General features: G+C 49.9%; 1 protein-coding gene across 1 annotated transcript in view; it reads right to left on the bottom strand.

Annotated features, from left to right (window-relative positions):
- Positions 1-17510, bottom strand: part of ZNF185 (zinc finger protein 185 with LIM domain) — a gene marked incomplete at its 5' end in the record, with an annotated part of 50638 nt that overhangs the window by 22343 nt on the left and 10785 nt on the right. The window contains 5 exons of the mRNA XM_081081736.1: positions 5668-5757; positions 6594-6689; positions 8899-8997; positions 9971-10072; positions 13550-13636. Of these exons, the coding sequence (XP_080937862.1) occupies positions 5668-5757; positions 6594-6689; positions 8899-8997; positions 9971-10072; positions 13550-13636 (474 nt within the window). The remainder of the gene's footprint in view (positions 1-5667; positions 5758-6593; positions 6690-8898; positions 8998-9970; positions 10073-13549; positions 13637-17510) is intronic.

Raw genomic sequence — 17510 nt, 5'->3', positions numbered from 1 at the left:
AAAAGCAATGCCACTAGCTACCTACAGCCCTAGGACTCTTTATTTATGAAAGTTAGTCCCATAGTAGGCAGGGTCCCTGCCTTCAAGCTAGAATGACAGGGGAGCAATGACCATACTTTTTAAAGAGTATGCCCTGAAAGCAAAGGGACTCTTCAGCCTCAGGTGGAGGGAACCAAAGTACTACAGCAGGGACAAACCAAACACCACCTCCAGCTGTACCTGGAAGATCTGCAGGCAAGTGAATACTGTGCCTTTCTATGCTGCTTCTACTGATGGTCTGCTGTAGCCCAGCCAGATATCAAAAATGGTCTGCTTACATAATGCTAATCTTTTAGCCAACGGGATTTCGTGATACATCCACTTCACCTTTGTCTGTGACAAACATGCTTGAGCTAAAGATAAACTTGGAAAACCTAAAGATTTGTCTCCTAACTCTGGGAGCCCTGAGCTAGCTTTACCATGGATTTAATCAAAGTCCTGTTCTATCGCACATCCTCTGTAGAATTATGGTAATAGAGGTTGTCCTCACCAAGTTTGTGAATAAAGCCAAGATTCTCTGCAAAGAGCAATTTGAGGGTCTACTGTAACACAGGGACAAGTGGATGAATAAGGCTCCTTCACCCTTAGCCTCAGAGAGGAGTCACTACAGTTACAGGAGGTATAGCCCATAAAAAGAAAATCTTAGTAAAAATGTCACAGGAAGCCTTGCTGAGCAATGTGATAGCCTAGAGGTCTTCCAGGCCCATAATGAATTATCTGCAAGTCAAGCGTTTAGAGATAGGCAAGGTAATACTTCTGGCTGTAACTAGATCAAAGATCTAGTAGTCTAATACAGATACTGCCAATTTTTGACACAGTAACACTCTCTGCATAGAAGAGAAGACCCCTTTCCACTATTGTACTACCTCCAATAGACTCTGCGACAGGTTAACAACAGTTGTCCACAGTGAATAAATGTGCTTAGCTTAAAGTTCACCTGTTTGTTCTTCATGCAGAAATATCATAAACCTGAAATGCCCAGATTGCAACATAACAAAGAGGAAAATAGCTTATTTTTAGATGTAAATCCCCAAAATAAAAGTTTAGTGGGGCCCTGGCCAGTGTTCCTCAGTTGGATGGACATATCCAGTGCACCAAAAGGTTGACAGTTTGATACCCTGTCAGGGCATATGCCCGAGTTATAGGCTTGATTTCCAGTATGAGGCATGCAGGAGGCAGCTGATTGATGATTCTCTCATCATTGATGTTTCCCTCTATCTCTCCCCTCCTTTCTATCTAAAAAACCAATAAAATATTTTTTAAAAGCTCAGTCGGGGGAATATGAGCTACTCTGTATTAAGTGAAATCATGCCAATAAAGGGCAGCAGAGGCCAACTTTCTGAGTGTTCTTTAATAATTACAATGGAAGGAAATATTCTTTTGGGGGCTGATTTATTTAGCTTTAAGTTTTAATAAACTTTGTGGCAGTAAATGCTTTACACATTCAAACCCATTTAACCCTCACAACAACCCTGTGTGATAGGAACTATCATTATGCCTATTCTGAAGGTGAGGAAACTGGAGCACAGAGTTGATGAGAAAGATACCCAAGGCCACAGAGTGACAGAGCTTAGATTAAATACCAAGCACAGGAGTCCATGCTCTTAATCACTGTGCCATATCACCTCTTTCTGTACGTGTGATGAAGCAGGGCCAAAGTTAGACTAGAGCAGAATTCCTCAAGTTTTGTACAATTCCACTGCCCTGCAGGATCTCCCCGCCCATCCCATCAGCCTTCCTCACCAAACTCTTAGAAACTGAGGCCCTACCTAAGGAATCCCAGGGCCCAGAGCAGGTTGGTCCACCCGGGCGTCCCTTGCAGGGTGAATGGTTCAGCTGCCCTCCCCGCATGCCCACAGTCCCTGTCCCCGGACAGCTCTGAAGACTAGGGTCCAGTGTCACGGATGACTGACTCCAGGGCACCCTGCGAAATGGGATCAGGCCACAGGAGCCCCTTTTGGCTCCTCGCGGGCACCCACCTCCCTTCTTCTCTCCCACCTCCATACGGACTGCGGCAGTAGAAGGGGCTTCAACACCAAGGACATCAGGAAGCTGGGTTCACCAGGCCAGAGCGGGGAGAGGGCAGTGGGAAACCAAGAAGACCAGACCCATCTATGATCCTCGCACGCCATCTGGCGGCCAGCGCGGGCATGGCCGCAAGAGAGAAGCACCCGGGAGGCCACTCTGGCCCTGGGCAGCCATTTCGCTTTGTGGACAATTGCCTTTCCCAATATGCACTGAGACCAGAACTTGCCACTGCAGGAAATGGCGGCCCGCGCAGGCTTACAAACGCTGGGAAGTGGTGGACACTCCAAGCACATGCGCACGCACGCACGCACGCGCTCTGTGCACGCAGGAGCTTAGGGCACGCACACACATGCGCACATAGGATGGTCTCACGCTGGACACAGGCGCATGCTCTCTAGGCGCAGGCGCACGCACGGCAGGCAGGCACGCACGCACGCACGCACGCACGCAGGCGCTCTGTACACGCTGGAGCGCAGGGCACGCACACACATGCGCACATAGGATGGTCTCACGCTGGACACAGGCGCATGCTCTCTAGGTGCAGGCGCACGCACTGCAGGCACGCACGCATGCACCCACGCCAGACTTGGGCGCAAACACGCAAGCTCGTTGGGCGCAGTCGCAGGCGCACGCATGGTCACTGGGGGTGAAGGCGCATGCCTGCTCGCTGGGCGCAGGCGCAAACTCAGGCATGTAGGGGCGGGTGGAGGGGGGTGGGGGGGGGGAAGACAAGCAGGCGCAGGCGTAGGCGCAGGCGCAAGGGAATGCATGGCAGGGGTAGGTATGCACTCCAGGAGCAGGCGCACGCATAGTTGCTGGGGTTAAAGAGCAGGCGTGTGCACGCAAACTGGGGGCAGGTGCAAACGCAGGCGCAAACAGGCTCATAGGTGGGTGGAGGGGCGGGGCCCGCAGGCGCAGGCTTGCACGCGGGGGGGGGGGGGGCGGGGGGTTGTGTGGCGCAGGCACAGGTGCAGGCTCACATAGGAAGGTCTCATGCATGCCTAATGCAAAATGCAAAAGCACACCCATACTCACATCTTCTGCACTCCCTGCCTAGACCCTTGGAAGACTCTTAGCTTCTCTCTGTGTCCACCCTTTTTTCTTCCCAATACAGAATCTCCTGGCCCCACATAGAGATCGTGAAAACTCTAAAACCGTTGTCAGCTTCACCACTATTGACTTTTTGTATTGGATAACTGTGTGTGGGCTGCCCTGTGCATTGTAGGACTTTGGACAGCATCCCTGGTGTCCACCCACTATTTGCCAGTATCACCCTCTTGCCAGCTGTGAGAATCGACAGAATCTGCAGACGCTGCGAAGCGACTCCTAGGGGGTAGGGAGGTTTGGGGAGATGCCCCTGGTTCACAACCATTGCCCTACAACAATGGTTCTCACCTAGACTGGACATGAGAAAAAACTGGAAGCTTTAAAAAAGATTGATGATGGAGTCCCACCCCAGAACAATTAAAATCTAATCTCTGTGTAGAGCTCAGGAAGCTTTATCTTTTTATTTTTAAAAACACTTCCTGAGTGAGCCCTAGTGGATAGAGCGTCAGCCTGCAGACGAAAGGGTTCCGGGTTTGATTCTGGTCAAGGGCATGTACCTCAGTTGCAGGCTCCTTCCCGGCCTGGGCCCTGGTCAGGGCTTGTGCAGGAGGCAACCGATCCATGTGTTTGTCTCACATTGATATTTCTCTCTATCTTTCCCTCTCTCTCTAAAAATCAATGGAAAAATATCCTCAGGTGAGGATAAATACATAAATAAATAAATATAAAACACTGCCTGAGTGATTTTCAAGTGCAGTCAGAATTGTGAAACACTGTATTCAAGAAAGTTTGTATTGATTTTGCAAAGTTTTACACATCAGAAGAAAGTAGTTCTCAGACTGGTCTTTAGAGTTAGCCATATCTGAGCTCTGTTCCTAGCTCTGCTCCTCACAGGAGTTCTCTGTTTCTTCCACTGTTAAACTACATCAGAAGCCAGATTCTTACCCATGTTTTGGAAATAGTAGGTGAGATCATGTATACAGAATAGTTAACACGTTAACCAGCTAAGAGTTACTGGTTCTGGGCCTTGAGAATAGACTCCAAAGGAAATATTTTAAAAACTAGATTTTTAAAGTTTTTTTCCCCCTGAGGATTTTCTTAGAGCCTCTTGCATTGGGACTCAGTTCTGCCACTTGCAAGCCCTTGGACAAATCACAAACTTTCTATGCTTCTGTTTCCCCATCTTATCATTTCACAGAGTTGCTGGGAAGTTTGTAAAGCAACTAACAAAGCACATTCACTATAGGTGTCAGTTATTGTTTTCACCCGATTAATTGTCAGTGAAGTTTGCAACAGAAAAAGTTACATAGTAAGGCCTCCTACCTTAGAGATCCCTTGCCTACCCCACCCCCCAGCATCCCAGTTTCATTGGAGGTCACAAAAGTAAAGAAGTAACTGCAATGTGGCATGAAAGTACAAAAAATGCATCCACCTTTTTAAACACCTAAATTGGACCATGTTCCTCTTTGGCTTAATCTTGAAATAAGATCCAACCTCTTTATCATGGCTTACCAAGGCCCTGCGCCATCTATGGACCCCCTCACTGGCCAGGCTCCAGCCACTCTATGCTTCGGAACATGCTGTGCACGTTCCCACTACAGGGTTTTTAGGTTTGTAGTTTTCTATGTGCAGTTTTTTTCTCCTTTCTCTTCCTAGAGTTAGTTCCTTCTCCTCCTGAGAGGAGCTCCCCTGAGTTACCTCCATCTCTCTACCCATCTAAGCAGTAGCCCTCCTCATTGCCATCACTCTATCTCAGCACCCTGGCTAATTCTTTGAGAGCACTGTTCTTCCAAGGAGGCACAGAGACCTGGGTTCTAAGCCTTTGTTCTTCATTATAATTAGGGGGAAATCTCACAGGATTGTGGGGAGGGCTGTACGTGACACTGTGAACAGTGGGCTGTGTACCAAGTGGGTGCCCAAAAGTTAAGTAACTGATGCAATCTTTAACAATATCTGGTGTTGAAGGCAAATCATCCCAGGCCTACCTCAAGAAATCTCGTGTTTCACCATTACCCCTTCAAGATCTCTCAGCACCAGTCACACTCAGCTACATACAGTGTCCAGGAAACACCAGGTTGATTGGAGTCCTTTGTATACACTGTTCCCTTGGCTCAGAGGACTCCTGTTCATCTTTCAAGATTCAGCTCAGAGGCCACTTTCCCCATGAAACCACCATGCCTGCTCCCCTTCCCCTGCTCCAGCATGAGATATTCCTGTCTGGACTAGGCTTTGCCCTCCATAAGCCATGTCTGATTTGTCTGTGTGCTTCAGCCTCCAGTGCAGGGCAGTTGTTGTCCAAGTGGTTGCTGACTGAAAGAGTGGGTGACTTTCTGATTATGGAGGACTTCCTGGCTAAAGGCAACTCAGTGTAGCAGAAGGCTCCACAGACCCAGAGGGAGAGGCCAGAGGATTTCAGCTAGGGCTTCAGCCTTTGCTATGTGCCTTGGGCCAGCTCATAGACCTCACTAGCCTCATTTTCCATCCAAAGGCTAATGCAAACCTAAGCTATCTTTCTCCACCACAAAAGCTCAGCTCTGTTAGCTGGTGCCTTACCCCTTAAAATTTGCCTTCATGTCCTCCAGGTCTGCTGGGCTGTCGCTCTTCCTGTTAGCTGGTACAGAAGAAGCCAAAGTAGCATCGGAGCTGAGGGAGGAAGCACACAGGCCCACTGAGGCCTCAGACCAAAGGAGACTGGGGGCTTAGGCCTTTCCCTTCCCAGCTGCCTTCTCACAGGAAAGGTGATGCCTATATTTATCAGTCAAGGGTGGCCTCTCAGTCCTGCCATTAGTGTGGCACAGATGCCACTGTGAGCCCTGGCTGTGGCCTTAGCACCTGAGTTCAAGACAAAGCACTACCCCTGACCAGTGTGGGGGTCCCTGAGGAAGTCTCCTGATTTTGGATTCCCGTGTCCTTGTCTTACCTACACCTCTTGGGAGTCCAGAAAGATTGTCCCTTGCTAAGTGCACCACACACCCACAGCAAAAGGAAGATTGGTAGATGAAACAGTGTAGAAGCCTACAGCCTGGCAAGACACAGCCTCTTCCCATCGTACTTTCATGCCCCTGGGGCTATGCACCCTCCCCAGCTGCCTCACTCCACATGCTCCCTGGGATTCCTCCCTCTGGTCCTCCTTGCTGGTCCAGGCTGCAGTACCTACAGGAGAGGTTCACTGAGACCTCCTATCAGGGTCTCTTCCAAGTTTCGCCTCCTGATGCACCCCTTCTGCTACCTCACCTTGAGTCCTTATGAGTAGGTGCTGGGCTGTTTGGGTATCCTGACTTATCATTTGTTCTCCCGCCCCCACTGTCCCTGCATGTCAGGGACCCTCCCTACCTTCCATCTCCTGTGGTGATCACCTGATAGGAAGGTAGCATGGAGTTAAGAAGTGTGAAGGGTATTCTGGGGCACTGGAGTTGAGGCTGAACCCTGAAGGCTGTGTCTGGCAATGGGAATGGTCACCAGAGAGTCACCCCCCTTACCTGGTGACCACTAGTCCAGGTTTGCGACCATGAGAGTTGGCTCCATGCACATCATCATCATTCAGGAGAGGCATGAAGCCAGCAGCTGAGCACACCCTGTGGAAGGAGGTCAAGCTCAGTTTGGGTTCAGGATTTTGTGTCTGTCTGTCTACTCTCTCCTGAGAGGGTGGCTTCTGACCCTGACAGATGATGAGAACTGAGGAGTTGCTCAAATGGATGTTCAGGGAACAATACTCATATCTCACAGCTGCCTGCCACCAGGACAGTGAAGCCTAATGGTTAAGTATCCCTGGAGGCATCTTGCCCAAATTCAAATCACAGCTTTGTTACCTCCCAGCTGTATGACCTTGGATATATCATCTGACCTCTTTGGGCCTTAGTTTTACCATCAATGAAATGGGGATAATAATTGTGTCTGCCTCACAAATTTTCTGAGAAGAGAAAATGAGTTAATAGATACCAGGTACTTAGAATAATGCCTGGGCCCTAGGGTGTGCTAAAGTGATCCTGTTATTAATATGGGGCTCTGTGGCCACTTATATTCCATCTGTATCCATAAACTTGATACAGATTGAGTGTGTGCTCTTTAACCCGGCCTTCCCACAGGTTGGTCACATTCTCTGTCTTTTAGGCAAACTGACTCTCACGGTACACCAAGCAGTCACGGCTCACAGGGCATCTTATCACCTGTACAATCTTGCACCCTTCATTTATGTAGCACACTTACTTACTTAGAGTTCCTGGTATTTGTTCCTAAACCTGTTCATGCCAGTTGTATTTGCAACCATAATCACTAAATTAGTAAGTAAACTAATGAGAAACAATCTTTTCTTTAGAAAGACAGTAAAAGCAAGTTTCTTAAAAATCAATATAGGTAAGACAATGTAAAAGACTGGGTTAAAAATAATAGAAATCTAGAAGATTCTCCAGCTTATTTTGAAAGGTAGAGGTTTGGCTTCATTTTAAAGAAACTGAAAGCAGAAAGCAAAATGTTGAGTTTGTGAGGGTGTGGAAACAAGAAGGATGATATGGATGAACATTCAAAAATGAAGCAGCCAAGAACCAGACCCAATCATGCTGGCCTGGGAATCTTCCATGATAGCCACCAGCCAATTGAGTCAATCTGCATGACTTGCTAGCCAGCACACAATGATGCAGGCTGCAGGTGCTCTTGCACAGTCCCAGCTCAGAGAACTGAGGTCACAGCCTAGCGGTCTTTCCTGGTACCTGCTGAGGCACAGTGGTCAGAGGTTGGAGCTGCTGTCCCCTTCCCATGTTGGCTTGGGCTCCTGGATTTGGAAGCCAGGACTCTGGGTCCAAACATTAGTTGTAAACTATTCAAGTTAGTGAAGGCAGGGGCCCCCCAATGGGCTTAGGGAAGCAGGGGCAGCTGAGAAAGAAGTGGGGAAAACAGTAGGCAGAAGCTCCCCCTTGGGATGCCTTCCAAGGCCTGACTGCCCTAGGGCAGGGTGCTGGTGAGCAGCATGCAGTCAGGCTCTCTGTAGATACTGGCTTTGCCAATCCTCTCTGAACATCTGTCCTGAACCATAAAGGTTCTAGCACAGCTTGGAGCTGAACGATTGGTTCCAACATCTGCATACCTAACCTTTGTCAACTTGGGTGACTTATGCTTGATTTGGAGCTACCTGGGAACAGATGGGACCTTGTTACTCCCCAAATCACCCGAGAAAGTGGTCCCTGACCCTCCCCAGGTCCAACAACTTAGGGCCCAGTTGGACATGCTTGTCTCCTAGCTAGTCTCACTGAGGAAGCTGCTTTTCCTCTCATTGAAGCTCAGTGCAGAGCTGGCCAGGGGATGAGAGTAGGGCAGGAAAAGGAGGCTTTGGGTCTTTTGGTAGGGAAGGGAGAAAGCAGCTTCTAGTTTGTTCTTAGAGCTTAGCCAATAAGCAAGAAGGTATCGATTTATCCATCATTTGGTCGTTCATCAGTTTGTCCCTTCACTAATTCTCTTCACATTCATTCTACCCAGCCAGTGCCCACCCAGGCATGGCTGGACCTCCAGTTGTAAGTGGGCCCTTGTGCCTGCTTTGGAGGAGCTTGAGAGCCAGTGGCAGAGGGGATGAGGAGGAGTAATATTCAAGCATAGGTATTCCCAGAAGTGGAAATCCCAGGGACAAAGGATGTGGTGGGGGCTGAAGTGTTGGAGATGGGAGACGCAGTAGGAAAATGACCAGTGCTCCACCCCCAGCAGCTCAAGAAGTTTTAGCTGCTTGACCCTGGCCTGTCATAAGGGACAGGAGAGAATCAACAACTCTGGGCCACCTGCCTCCCCTGGGTAGCTCACCCTCCTCTCCCAGAGCTGATGTCTGCTCCAGCCAAGCCTTCAGGTGGGGAGCCTGTGGCTCTGGATCCCATGTTGCCATCCCTTGAGTGTGCACTTGACCTGTTGTGGAAAGAGAAGCATTTGATGACTCTGATTGGGTTTTGATCTAATCTAACTCAGATGTCCTGAGAGTAATATTCTGGGTCTCAAGGACCAGAAGCTTGGGTCCTGGGATGCCATCCTGCACAGCTCCAACTTGAAACAAATCAATATCAGCAAGTATTCCTGCCTTTCTTCCAAACCTTTTGGGCTGGGAGGAGGAGTGGAGCCAAACTCAGGAGTAGGGTGGCACAATGCATGTAGGGAGGGGGTGGGCAGTGGTTAACAGAACAAGGCATAGAAATTTGGAGCCACTTATAATTCAACCATAGATTCCAAGGCAGAGACAAATCTCCCCCACCCATCCTGGGCCCCCTTCCCTCATTCCCATTGCTGAGTCCCAGCTGAGGGTATGGGCCTCCATACTGAGAAGATGGTGGGCTCTTATCCACTACTGGCCACCAGCTACCTGCTGAGTATATGCCCAACTCTCAGCTACTGATCACCACAACTGGCTTCCCCTGGTCAGTGGGATGGTAGTAGGACTATCCCCTCTGTACTCATCCCTTCTGGACTGATCATTCCTCACCATGCCTCCACCTCCCATCATTGCCTCCTTTGTGCACAGGTCATTCTGGAAGTCCCTGCTAGATGCTTTGCTGGGGCCCATACATCCTTTGGTCACTGACTATCCCATAATGACATCCTGGCGGCCTTGCTTGTCCTGGCCATTGGCAGGGATGCTTTCAGTGGAGTAAAAGCACAGTGAGGTTGGGCCAAGTGTGGAGTGGGGGTGGCCTGGCCTGAAGTTTGTCTTCCTGTGCAACTTGTTTCCTGATAGGCCTTCCCCTCTCCAAGCCTCATGTAGTCCTTCATTCATTCTTCCCACAGATATTAACAGTGAACACAGTGAGTAGGACAGTCCTAGTCCCAGCTCCAACCATGGACCTTGGACTGGCGGCCACATGGTCTCTATGTCCCTCCACTAAGTTACCTTTCAGAATCTGGATTGGGTCCCTTAAAGGCCTCACCAACCAAATCTCTCTTGGGCTCTCTGGGGCTGAGGGCTTCCCTGTCTTTGGAGTCTGGGGAAGACCTATAGAGGAAAGAAACATAAATTAACCACCCAGAAGCCACCCACACTCAAGTGGAGGCAGTTACTTCATCTCTAAATGCCAGCTGTTTCCAAGGAACTTAAAACCTGATATTGGAGGATTGGCCATTCTCAAAATCTCATTACTAATAACTACTTTTGATTGAGGGCTAGACCATGACTCTGTATGCATTAACTCTCCACATTGACCCCAGGAGAGAGGCACTGTTATTATCCATGTCCATTTTCCAGATGAGCAGAATGAGGCACAGAGAGCCTGAGTGAATTATCCTAAGTTCCGCAGGTAATAAGGGGAAGAGCCAGGAATTGAACCCAAGCAGTGTGACTTCAGAGTCCTAGACTATAATCATCTGTGGTGTAAGACTGATCCTAACCTCCTAATTCAACCTCTTTCTTTTCTCTCTGAAGTCATCAGGGAGCTCCATTGTGCCAAAACCAATAGAGATACTCCTGTTATTACTGTCATTCAGGACAACTGACCCAGTGGGACATTTTCACTTTCTCTCCCCTGTCCATCCATCATGATTCTGTGACACTCTACCTCCTTTGCCATACCTTCCAAGTCTCCTTTGCCTTTTTCTCTTTGGACCTTTAAACATTGGTGTTCCCAGTGTTCATCTCCATTGGCATGCTCCGACACCTTGGCCACCTCCTCTGCTCCCATGGCATCAACTGCCTCCCTTTGCTTGTTTCCACCTCTCCTCTGTGTTCCTGACCCATACCCCCACTGGACCTCTGGCAGCTAACACTGAACCTGGCCAGACCTGACTACTGTCCCCCAGCTGCCTTCAGGAGGGATGACCAGCCAGCTACCTCCTCCACACTATGGTCTGTGCTCAGCTTACCGGCCCCTCTCTCCTTGATTCCTTTGATATTGTAACCCATGTAGACATCAACATTGAGCCCCATTATAATCAGCTCTCATATGTCTGCATATACGGAGTAATATGGAAATATCTTGAGCCTTGACTTCTCTTCCGAACCTCAGCAACAAACTCTCAAATTCCTCCTAGTAATATGCATGTGGATGCCTACAAATAATCTCACTAAAAAATACTAAGTATTTATATCACCCTTTCCCTTGGTTCTCACTAATATAGTGAGTTGTGGAGCAAAAGGTGCAGGATGGGAGCCAGGTAGCCTGGGTGGGTGTCCTTCACTGTGTGACCCTTCAGGATCTCTTTCCTCACCTGTAAAATGGACATACTGACTGCACCTACTTGGGGAAGGGGCAAGGCAGGGCTTGCAGAATTCTAGCTTTCCTTTTTCTAACTTGATTCTCCTGCTGCAAAGTGGGACAGGAACTCTTAATGGGCTGTTGTAGCTTGCCCACTCCCAGACCAGGTGTCAGAGGCCTTATGGATTCTTTGGAGGCAGCCTGGCTACCTCCTGCATTTCTAGGGGTCACTTTGCTCCTGTTTCTCAGAGACTGGTCACCTTCGAAAAACCAATGAAGTAGCTTCCAGAGTTGCCTTATTAAAGACATTGTCACAGTGGTTGATTCTCCATCATTCCAGTAACAAACAGGTCTGCATTCCTGTCCTGGGCCATGCCCTGTGTTGGAGCCCAAAGAAAATGAAGTTGCTGCCCTCCAGGTGCTCAGGGTTCTTGGGGAAAACTGATCCATGAGAGGACAACTGTGTGGAAAATTCTCTGGTGGAGATATGAACACAGCACTGTGAGAGCTCAGTGGGGAAAGCCCCTCACAGATGCTGCCTCAGAATGAAATGCAAGGAGGCAGGTGCCCCAGAGGGGGGGACATCTGAGATGGGACTGAAAAATGCAGAGGAGAAAGGGCATCCCAGACAGAGTCTACAGCCTGCACAGAGGAATAATGCTGGAGGCACAAGGGGAAGAGCCTGAGAGACTGAAGTGGATGGCCCAGGGAGGGAGACCATGAGGGGAGCTTGTGAAGAGGGTGAAGGGAAGGCCAGGCAAGGTATCAAATTCAGGCTGCAGAACCTAAATGGGGAACCCCATTGTAGGGTTTTCTCCAGTGGGCTAGCATGACTATTATTGCCTTTAGGAATGTTGCTCAGTTAGAGATGTGGAGGAGGGGCTGAAGACAAGGCCCTAAAAGACGGTTGCAGATAGCTGGGTGAGTGATGGTGGAGGCCTGCGTCCAGGGGAGGACAGTAAGGACAGGAATATCTCAAAAATAGAATGTACAGGCTCGGCCAGCATGGCTCAGTGGTTGAGTGGCCACTTATGAAAGAGGAGGTCACGGTTTCATTCCTAGTCATGGTATATGCCTGGGTTGTGGGCTTGATCCCTGGTGGGGGGCATGCAGGCAGCCGATGGATGACTCTCTCTCATCAGTGATGTTTTTATCCCTGTCTCCCTAACCCTTCTTCTCTGAAATCAATACATATTTTTTAAAAATAGAATGGACAGGACTTAGTTTCTGACTGGGGCAGAGCTGTAGAGGAGGAGTTAAGGAGGAGAGTAAAGGGACCTAGAGATTTATGAGGACTCATCTTTGATGTCACTTCCTCCTGGAAGCCTTCTCTAACCACCCCCATACCCATGCTTGTGAGAAACCCCTGCTCAGAGTTCCCAGTGCCTCAGGGATTATCTTGGGCAAACACTCTGGCCTCCCTCCCCAGACTCCAGGCTTTATAAGGCAGGGTCCCTTCCATATACATCACGGCTGCCTCCCAGGCCCTGGCATTGGGCCAGATGTTCAGCAGGGGCTCAATAATCACTAGTTGGGTAAATAGCTAAATGAGAGAGAGGGAGAGAGAGAGAGAGAGAGAGAGAGAGAGAGAGAGAGAGAGTTGCAGAGAGGCAGGGAGTCATCTCTCCCTTGGCCTGCCCCTCCAGGGAGAAGTAGCCCCTTCCTCATCAGATCTCCTCTTGCCCAGACCCCAAACCCCAAAATTTTCCCTGCCTGTTAACTGTCCATTTGCCCACTCCCCCAGGGCAGGGGCTGGGCCTATTGTGCTTTCTGCTAGTTGTGGCCCCTGTCCCTCGTCCTCCCCAGCACTGGGCATGGTGGCATCATGGGCTGTCAAGGTTGACCCAGGAACTCCACCCCATTCCCGTGGCTCCCCTCACACAGGCAGTGCAACTGCTCCAGTGACCTCATGGCGCTTCGCAGACTCTGTGTCCCCACCAAGCACACCTGGCCTGTCTGGTGTTCAGGGCTCAGCAGGGCTGAGACACCACAGCTGGTTCATGTCTACATCTGCTTCCCCCACCAGGCAAACAGTCAGCACCTTCATCCAGGGGGTCTTCTGGGACTCTGCTGGGTCCCCAGAGTGGAGCCTGGCCTCCCACAGACCAAGTGCTTGCTCCCCAATAGTTGTGGAGTAAAAGAATGAGATGGGGGCAGAGAACCCAGGTCGACCATGTCTCCCACCAACCAGACTCCAGGCCTCATCATTTGCCTGCTGGTTCTTCTGGCCCCATCTCTAAAATGGTGTGGAAGGAGCCCAGACAACAGCAGGGTCCCCGTACCTCATTCCTTCCAGGTCTGGGGCCACCAGGCGGAGTCCTGCCCCCGGTGTCATGATCTGCAGGCGGACAATTTCCTCACCTCTTGCACTGTAGCCAAAGGAGAGAGCCATAGAGTTGCTGGTAAGAAAAGTCTCCCCATCTGTTCTGGGCATCCAAGGGCGTTCTCCCTCAGCAGCCTCCTGGCTAGTGCAGTTGGACACCTAGACCCATTGCCTCCCCCCACCCCCTGGTTCCTGTTTTGCCTCAAATCTTCTTGGTGCTGCAGCTGAGCTTGGTCCACTGATATCCAGGCCCCAGAGGAAGGGAAGTGAAGGACCCCTTTACCAGTCTTCCACCTTCAAGTCCAGCCCCCTTCAGGCACAGAGAGGGGCCATTTGGGTGGAAATAGAAGCACCCAGCCCCAACACCCCATCTGTAGCTGCTACAATGAACCCTGCCTGTGGCCTGACCAGAGTGTCCAAAGAGACTGTGTGAGGCCAGTAGGAATTCTGAGTTCATGAGCTAATGTGAACTGAGATTAATAAGATGCCTAGGAAACCTACAAACCAAATTTAAAGTGAGAGCTAGTGGGAGAGGGATAGTGGAGACTGAGAAATGAAAGGAAGTGACCAGGCCTGTGAATCCGTAGAGGGTCAGACATTTTCAGTGCTCACTGGTCCCCTTTGAGGGTTCCTGTGCTCAGAGCCAGGTCCCCAGGTGACGGCACACATCCCTTCAAGTCCAATGTATTTTTGGGGGGGCCTGACACCCAGCAGCCTCGGGCCATAGTGATGGCCAGGGCTGGAGATAACCTAGAATTCTCTGGATTTGTGAGGTACCCTTCACCCCAAATCACACCTGTTCAGGTCCACTCCTTCCTTAGGTTGCCCCTGGGCACTGGGGTACAGATGGGGGTGAGCCTCATGCCTGCCCTGGTGAAGCCCCTAGCCCAGCAGGAGGGAGATGGGAAAGAGGGAGGTGGAAGCTGGCAAATATCTTAAATTCTGAGGTCATATATGGTGCAACAAAGGAAATGAGGGGAGTGAGGGGCTTGACATAATCAGACTGCCACTTTAGAAAGGCCACTCCAGGGTCCCCAGGAAGAGGAGGGATTGGAGGAGTCAGGTGAAGACAGGGAAGTGGGGGACCCTGGGTATTGATCCTGGCATCTGGTTCCAACCTAGACTGAGAGTCCATGGAGGGCCAGCTCAGGGTCAGTGGGTTGTTCATCTGTGTCCTTCCTGGGGACAATGGCGATAACCAGAGTGAAATGGCAGGGCCACCAAGGACAGGGCCTCTACCCTCATGAAAACCAGGAGGGGCCCAGGAGAAGACAGCTCTGATCTCTGTCTCCTCCCATGGCAATGATGATGACAGCATAAAGCCCCTGACCGCTGCCCTACTTTGCCCCATCTAAGGCACGTGGTACCAGAGAGCAGGGACACGCTCCACTTAGGGATGTCACAGGCAAGTCAAAAATATTTTCTCACTGGTGTTTCTTGTTATGCCAGAGAGAGAATAGGAAGAAAGTGTTGCCTCATCCTGCCCAAGCTGGCATCTCTCCTTCAACACCTTCTTTCTCCTTCGTCATCCCCCTGAGCAATTGCTTCTTAAAGACCTAGGTCAAATGGGAGCCCTTCTAGAGAGGCTGTTATGGGTTGCATTGTGTGCCCCCAAGAGATGTGTTGAAGTCCTAACCCTTGTTATCTGTGACCCAATTTGGAAATGGGTCATTGCAGATGTAAGTAGTTAAGATGAAGTGATGCTCCACTAGGGTGGGTCCTAACTCAATATGACTGGTGTCTTTATAAAAAGGGGACATTTAGACACAGGAACACAAAGGAAAGATAGCCATGTAAAGGCAGAGGCAGATATTGGAGTGATGCACCTGCATGCTAGGAAGCGCCAAGGATTACTGACAACACCCTAAGAGAATATTCTAGAACAAATCTCCCCCAGAGCCTCTGGAGGGAGCATACAGGCCTATCCACACCTTGTATTAGGATTTCTAGTCTCCCGAACTCTGAGGATAAATCTGTTGTTCAATCCACTCACTTTCTAACACCTTGTCAGGGCAGCCAGAGCAAATTCATACAAGAGCTTTCCAACCTCTCCTCGCCTGCAGCCCCAGACAAGCCCCACCACCTCCCCAGACCCTCAACCACAGATGGCTCTAGTCCAAGCTGAAGTTCCCAGCCTAGCTAAGAGCTGCTGAAGGCCAGGAACACTTATCCAGTGCAGCCCCAGCTGCCCGTGGGAACACGACTGACAGTGGCCTGTGCCAAAGAGTGTGAAACTCATCAGCTAAAAAAGAGAGAGAGGCAGGGAAGGGAGTACAGGTTTCACCAGCTATCTGAAAGTAGAGTGTTCCTGTAAAACCTTTCAGAAGCTGAAATGGTATAAAAAGAAGAGGCAATGAGCTGAATGTTAATTTTGCTTTTTGCCTTTTTTCCTTCTAAAAGCAAAATTCTCTTCAGATTTCTTTTGGTTAGCAAAACAGATACTAAGGTAGGTCTTTTGGCTCTTTTGCAAGGTAAAGTCGCAGAAGGCGAACTTTGGAAAACCCCAAGGATACCTGTACCTCCTTCTCCAGAGCCCACAGTGCATTTTCCTCAGCAGCCAGTAGGTGGAGATATTAGCACCTTTCGTTATTTGAAGAAGGGACTTGCAGATTAGCAAGTCTCTAGTGGGCAGCGTCTGAGAATACCAGCACCCAGGAACTACACAAAGGACTTTACAAGCTTTATCCTATTTAGTATTTGGGACAGCCTTGGGGGGTAGCTTTCACAGCTCCATATTTTACACATGAAGAAACTGAGGCACAGAGAGGTAAAGTCACTTCCTCAAGGTCACACAGCTAGTAAGGGGCAATGCCAGGGTTTTGCCTTGTGCTAGAGGCTGTGCTCTTACTCACTGCTTCCCAGGTACTCTACCAGGCAGCATGCTGGGGCACAGACTGCAGGTCCTGCCCTGGTTGGGTGAGGCAAAGCGCCAAGGAGGCTTGAACAGTGTGCTGTGACAGGGAAGCAGCCAGGCCTGGCAGCCCTCAGGCCAGTCAGTGTCTCTGGGAGAAGGTATCCAAATGAGCTCAGTTCATAAAGTGGGCAGCAATTATCCTACAGCAAGAAAAACTAGATTAACCCAAGAAAGTAGGCCCAGGGTGCATGGAGGGAGGGAACCTTCAATGTGTGAGCAGTGTGTATGTTGGGGAGGTGGATGTGGACACTGGAGCTGAGGGGCCTTTGGGACATCCAGGCAGGTCTGGGGTCTGGAGCAAGATTGGAATTCCAATGGAAGGAAAGAGACAGCTGGAGAGCCCTGAGGACACAGTCTGTGGGCATCCTTGTGTGGCAATTCCCCTCCCAAACTTTCAGCCTTCCTTGAAGTCAGTAAAGGGTTTGACACCTAAGACAGGGGTGTTCCTCCTGGTTAGCCTGATGCATGAGATGAGGAGCTGACCTTCAGACTTGAGCTAAAGGGGACAGAACAGGCTTCTGTGCCATAGGTGAAATAGGAATTGTGCCAGTTAGGGCGATGGGACTTCGTGAAGGGAGTGGCCTCAATAGGACCATGTCTGGGAACAAGGCTGTGATATTCTTCTGTCCCACTCTGCCATACACCAGCTTCTTCTGAGGTGCTGCAAGACCCAGGGTATGGTGAGTCACTGTTCCCCATGGGACTTGGATTCTTTTCAATTCTTTTTTAAAATGTTTTTTATTGATTTCAGAGAGAGAGAGAGAGAGAGAGAGAGAGAGAGAGAGAGAGAGAGAGAGAGATTGAGGGAAATGATGAAAGAGAATCATTGATCGGCTGCCTTTTGCACATCCCCTACTGGGGACTGAGCCTGCAACTCGGGCACAAGCCCTGACTGGGAATTGAATCAGTGACCTCTTGGTTCATGGGTCGATGCTCAACCACTGAGCAACACCGGCCAAACAGGGCTGGGATTCTTGAAGGGAATAGCCAGGCAGATAGGAACTAG

Source organism: Myotis nattereri, assembly GCF_964212035.1.
Source record: "Myotis nattereri genome assembly, chromosome: X".
NCBI classification, from domain to species: Eukaryota; Metazoa; Chordata; class Mammalia; order Chiroptera; family Vespertilionidae; genus Myotis; species Myotis nattereri.
Note: the sequence above shows the minus strand (reverse complement) of the source record. Positions and strands in the feature narration are given on the sequence as shown.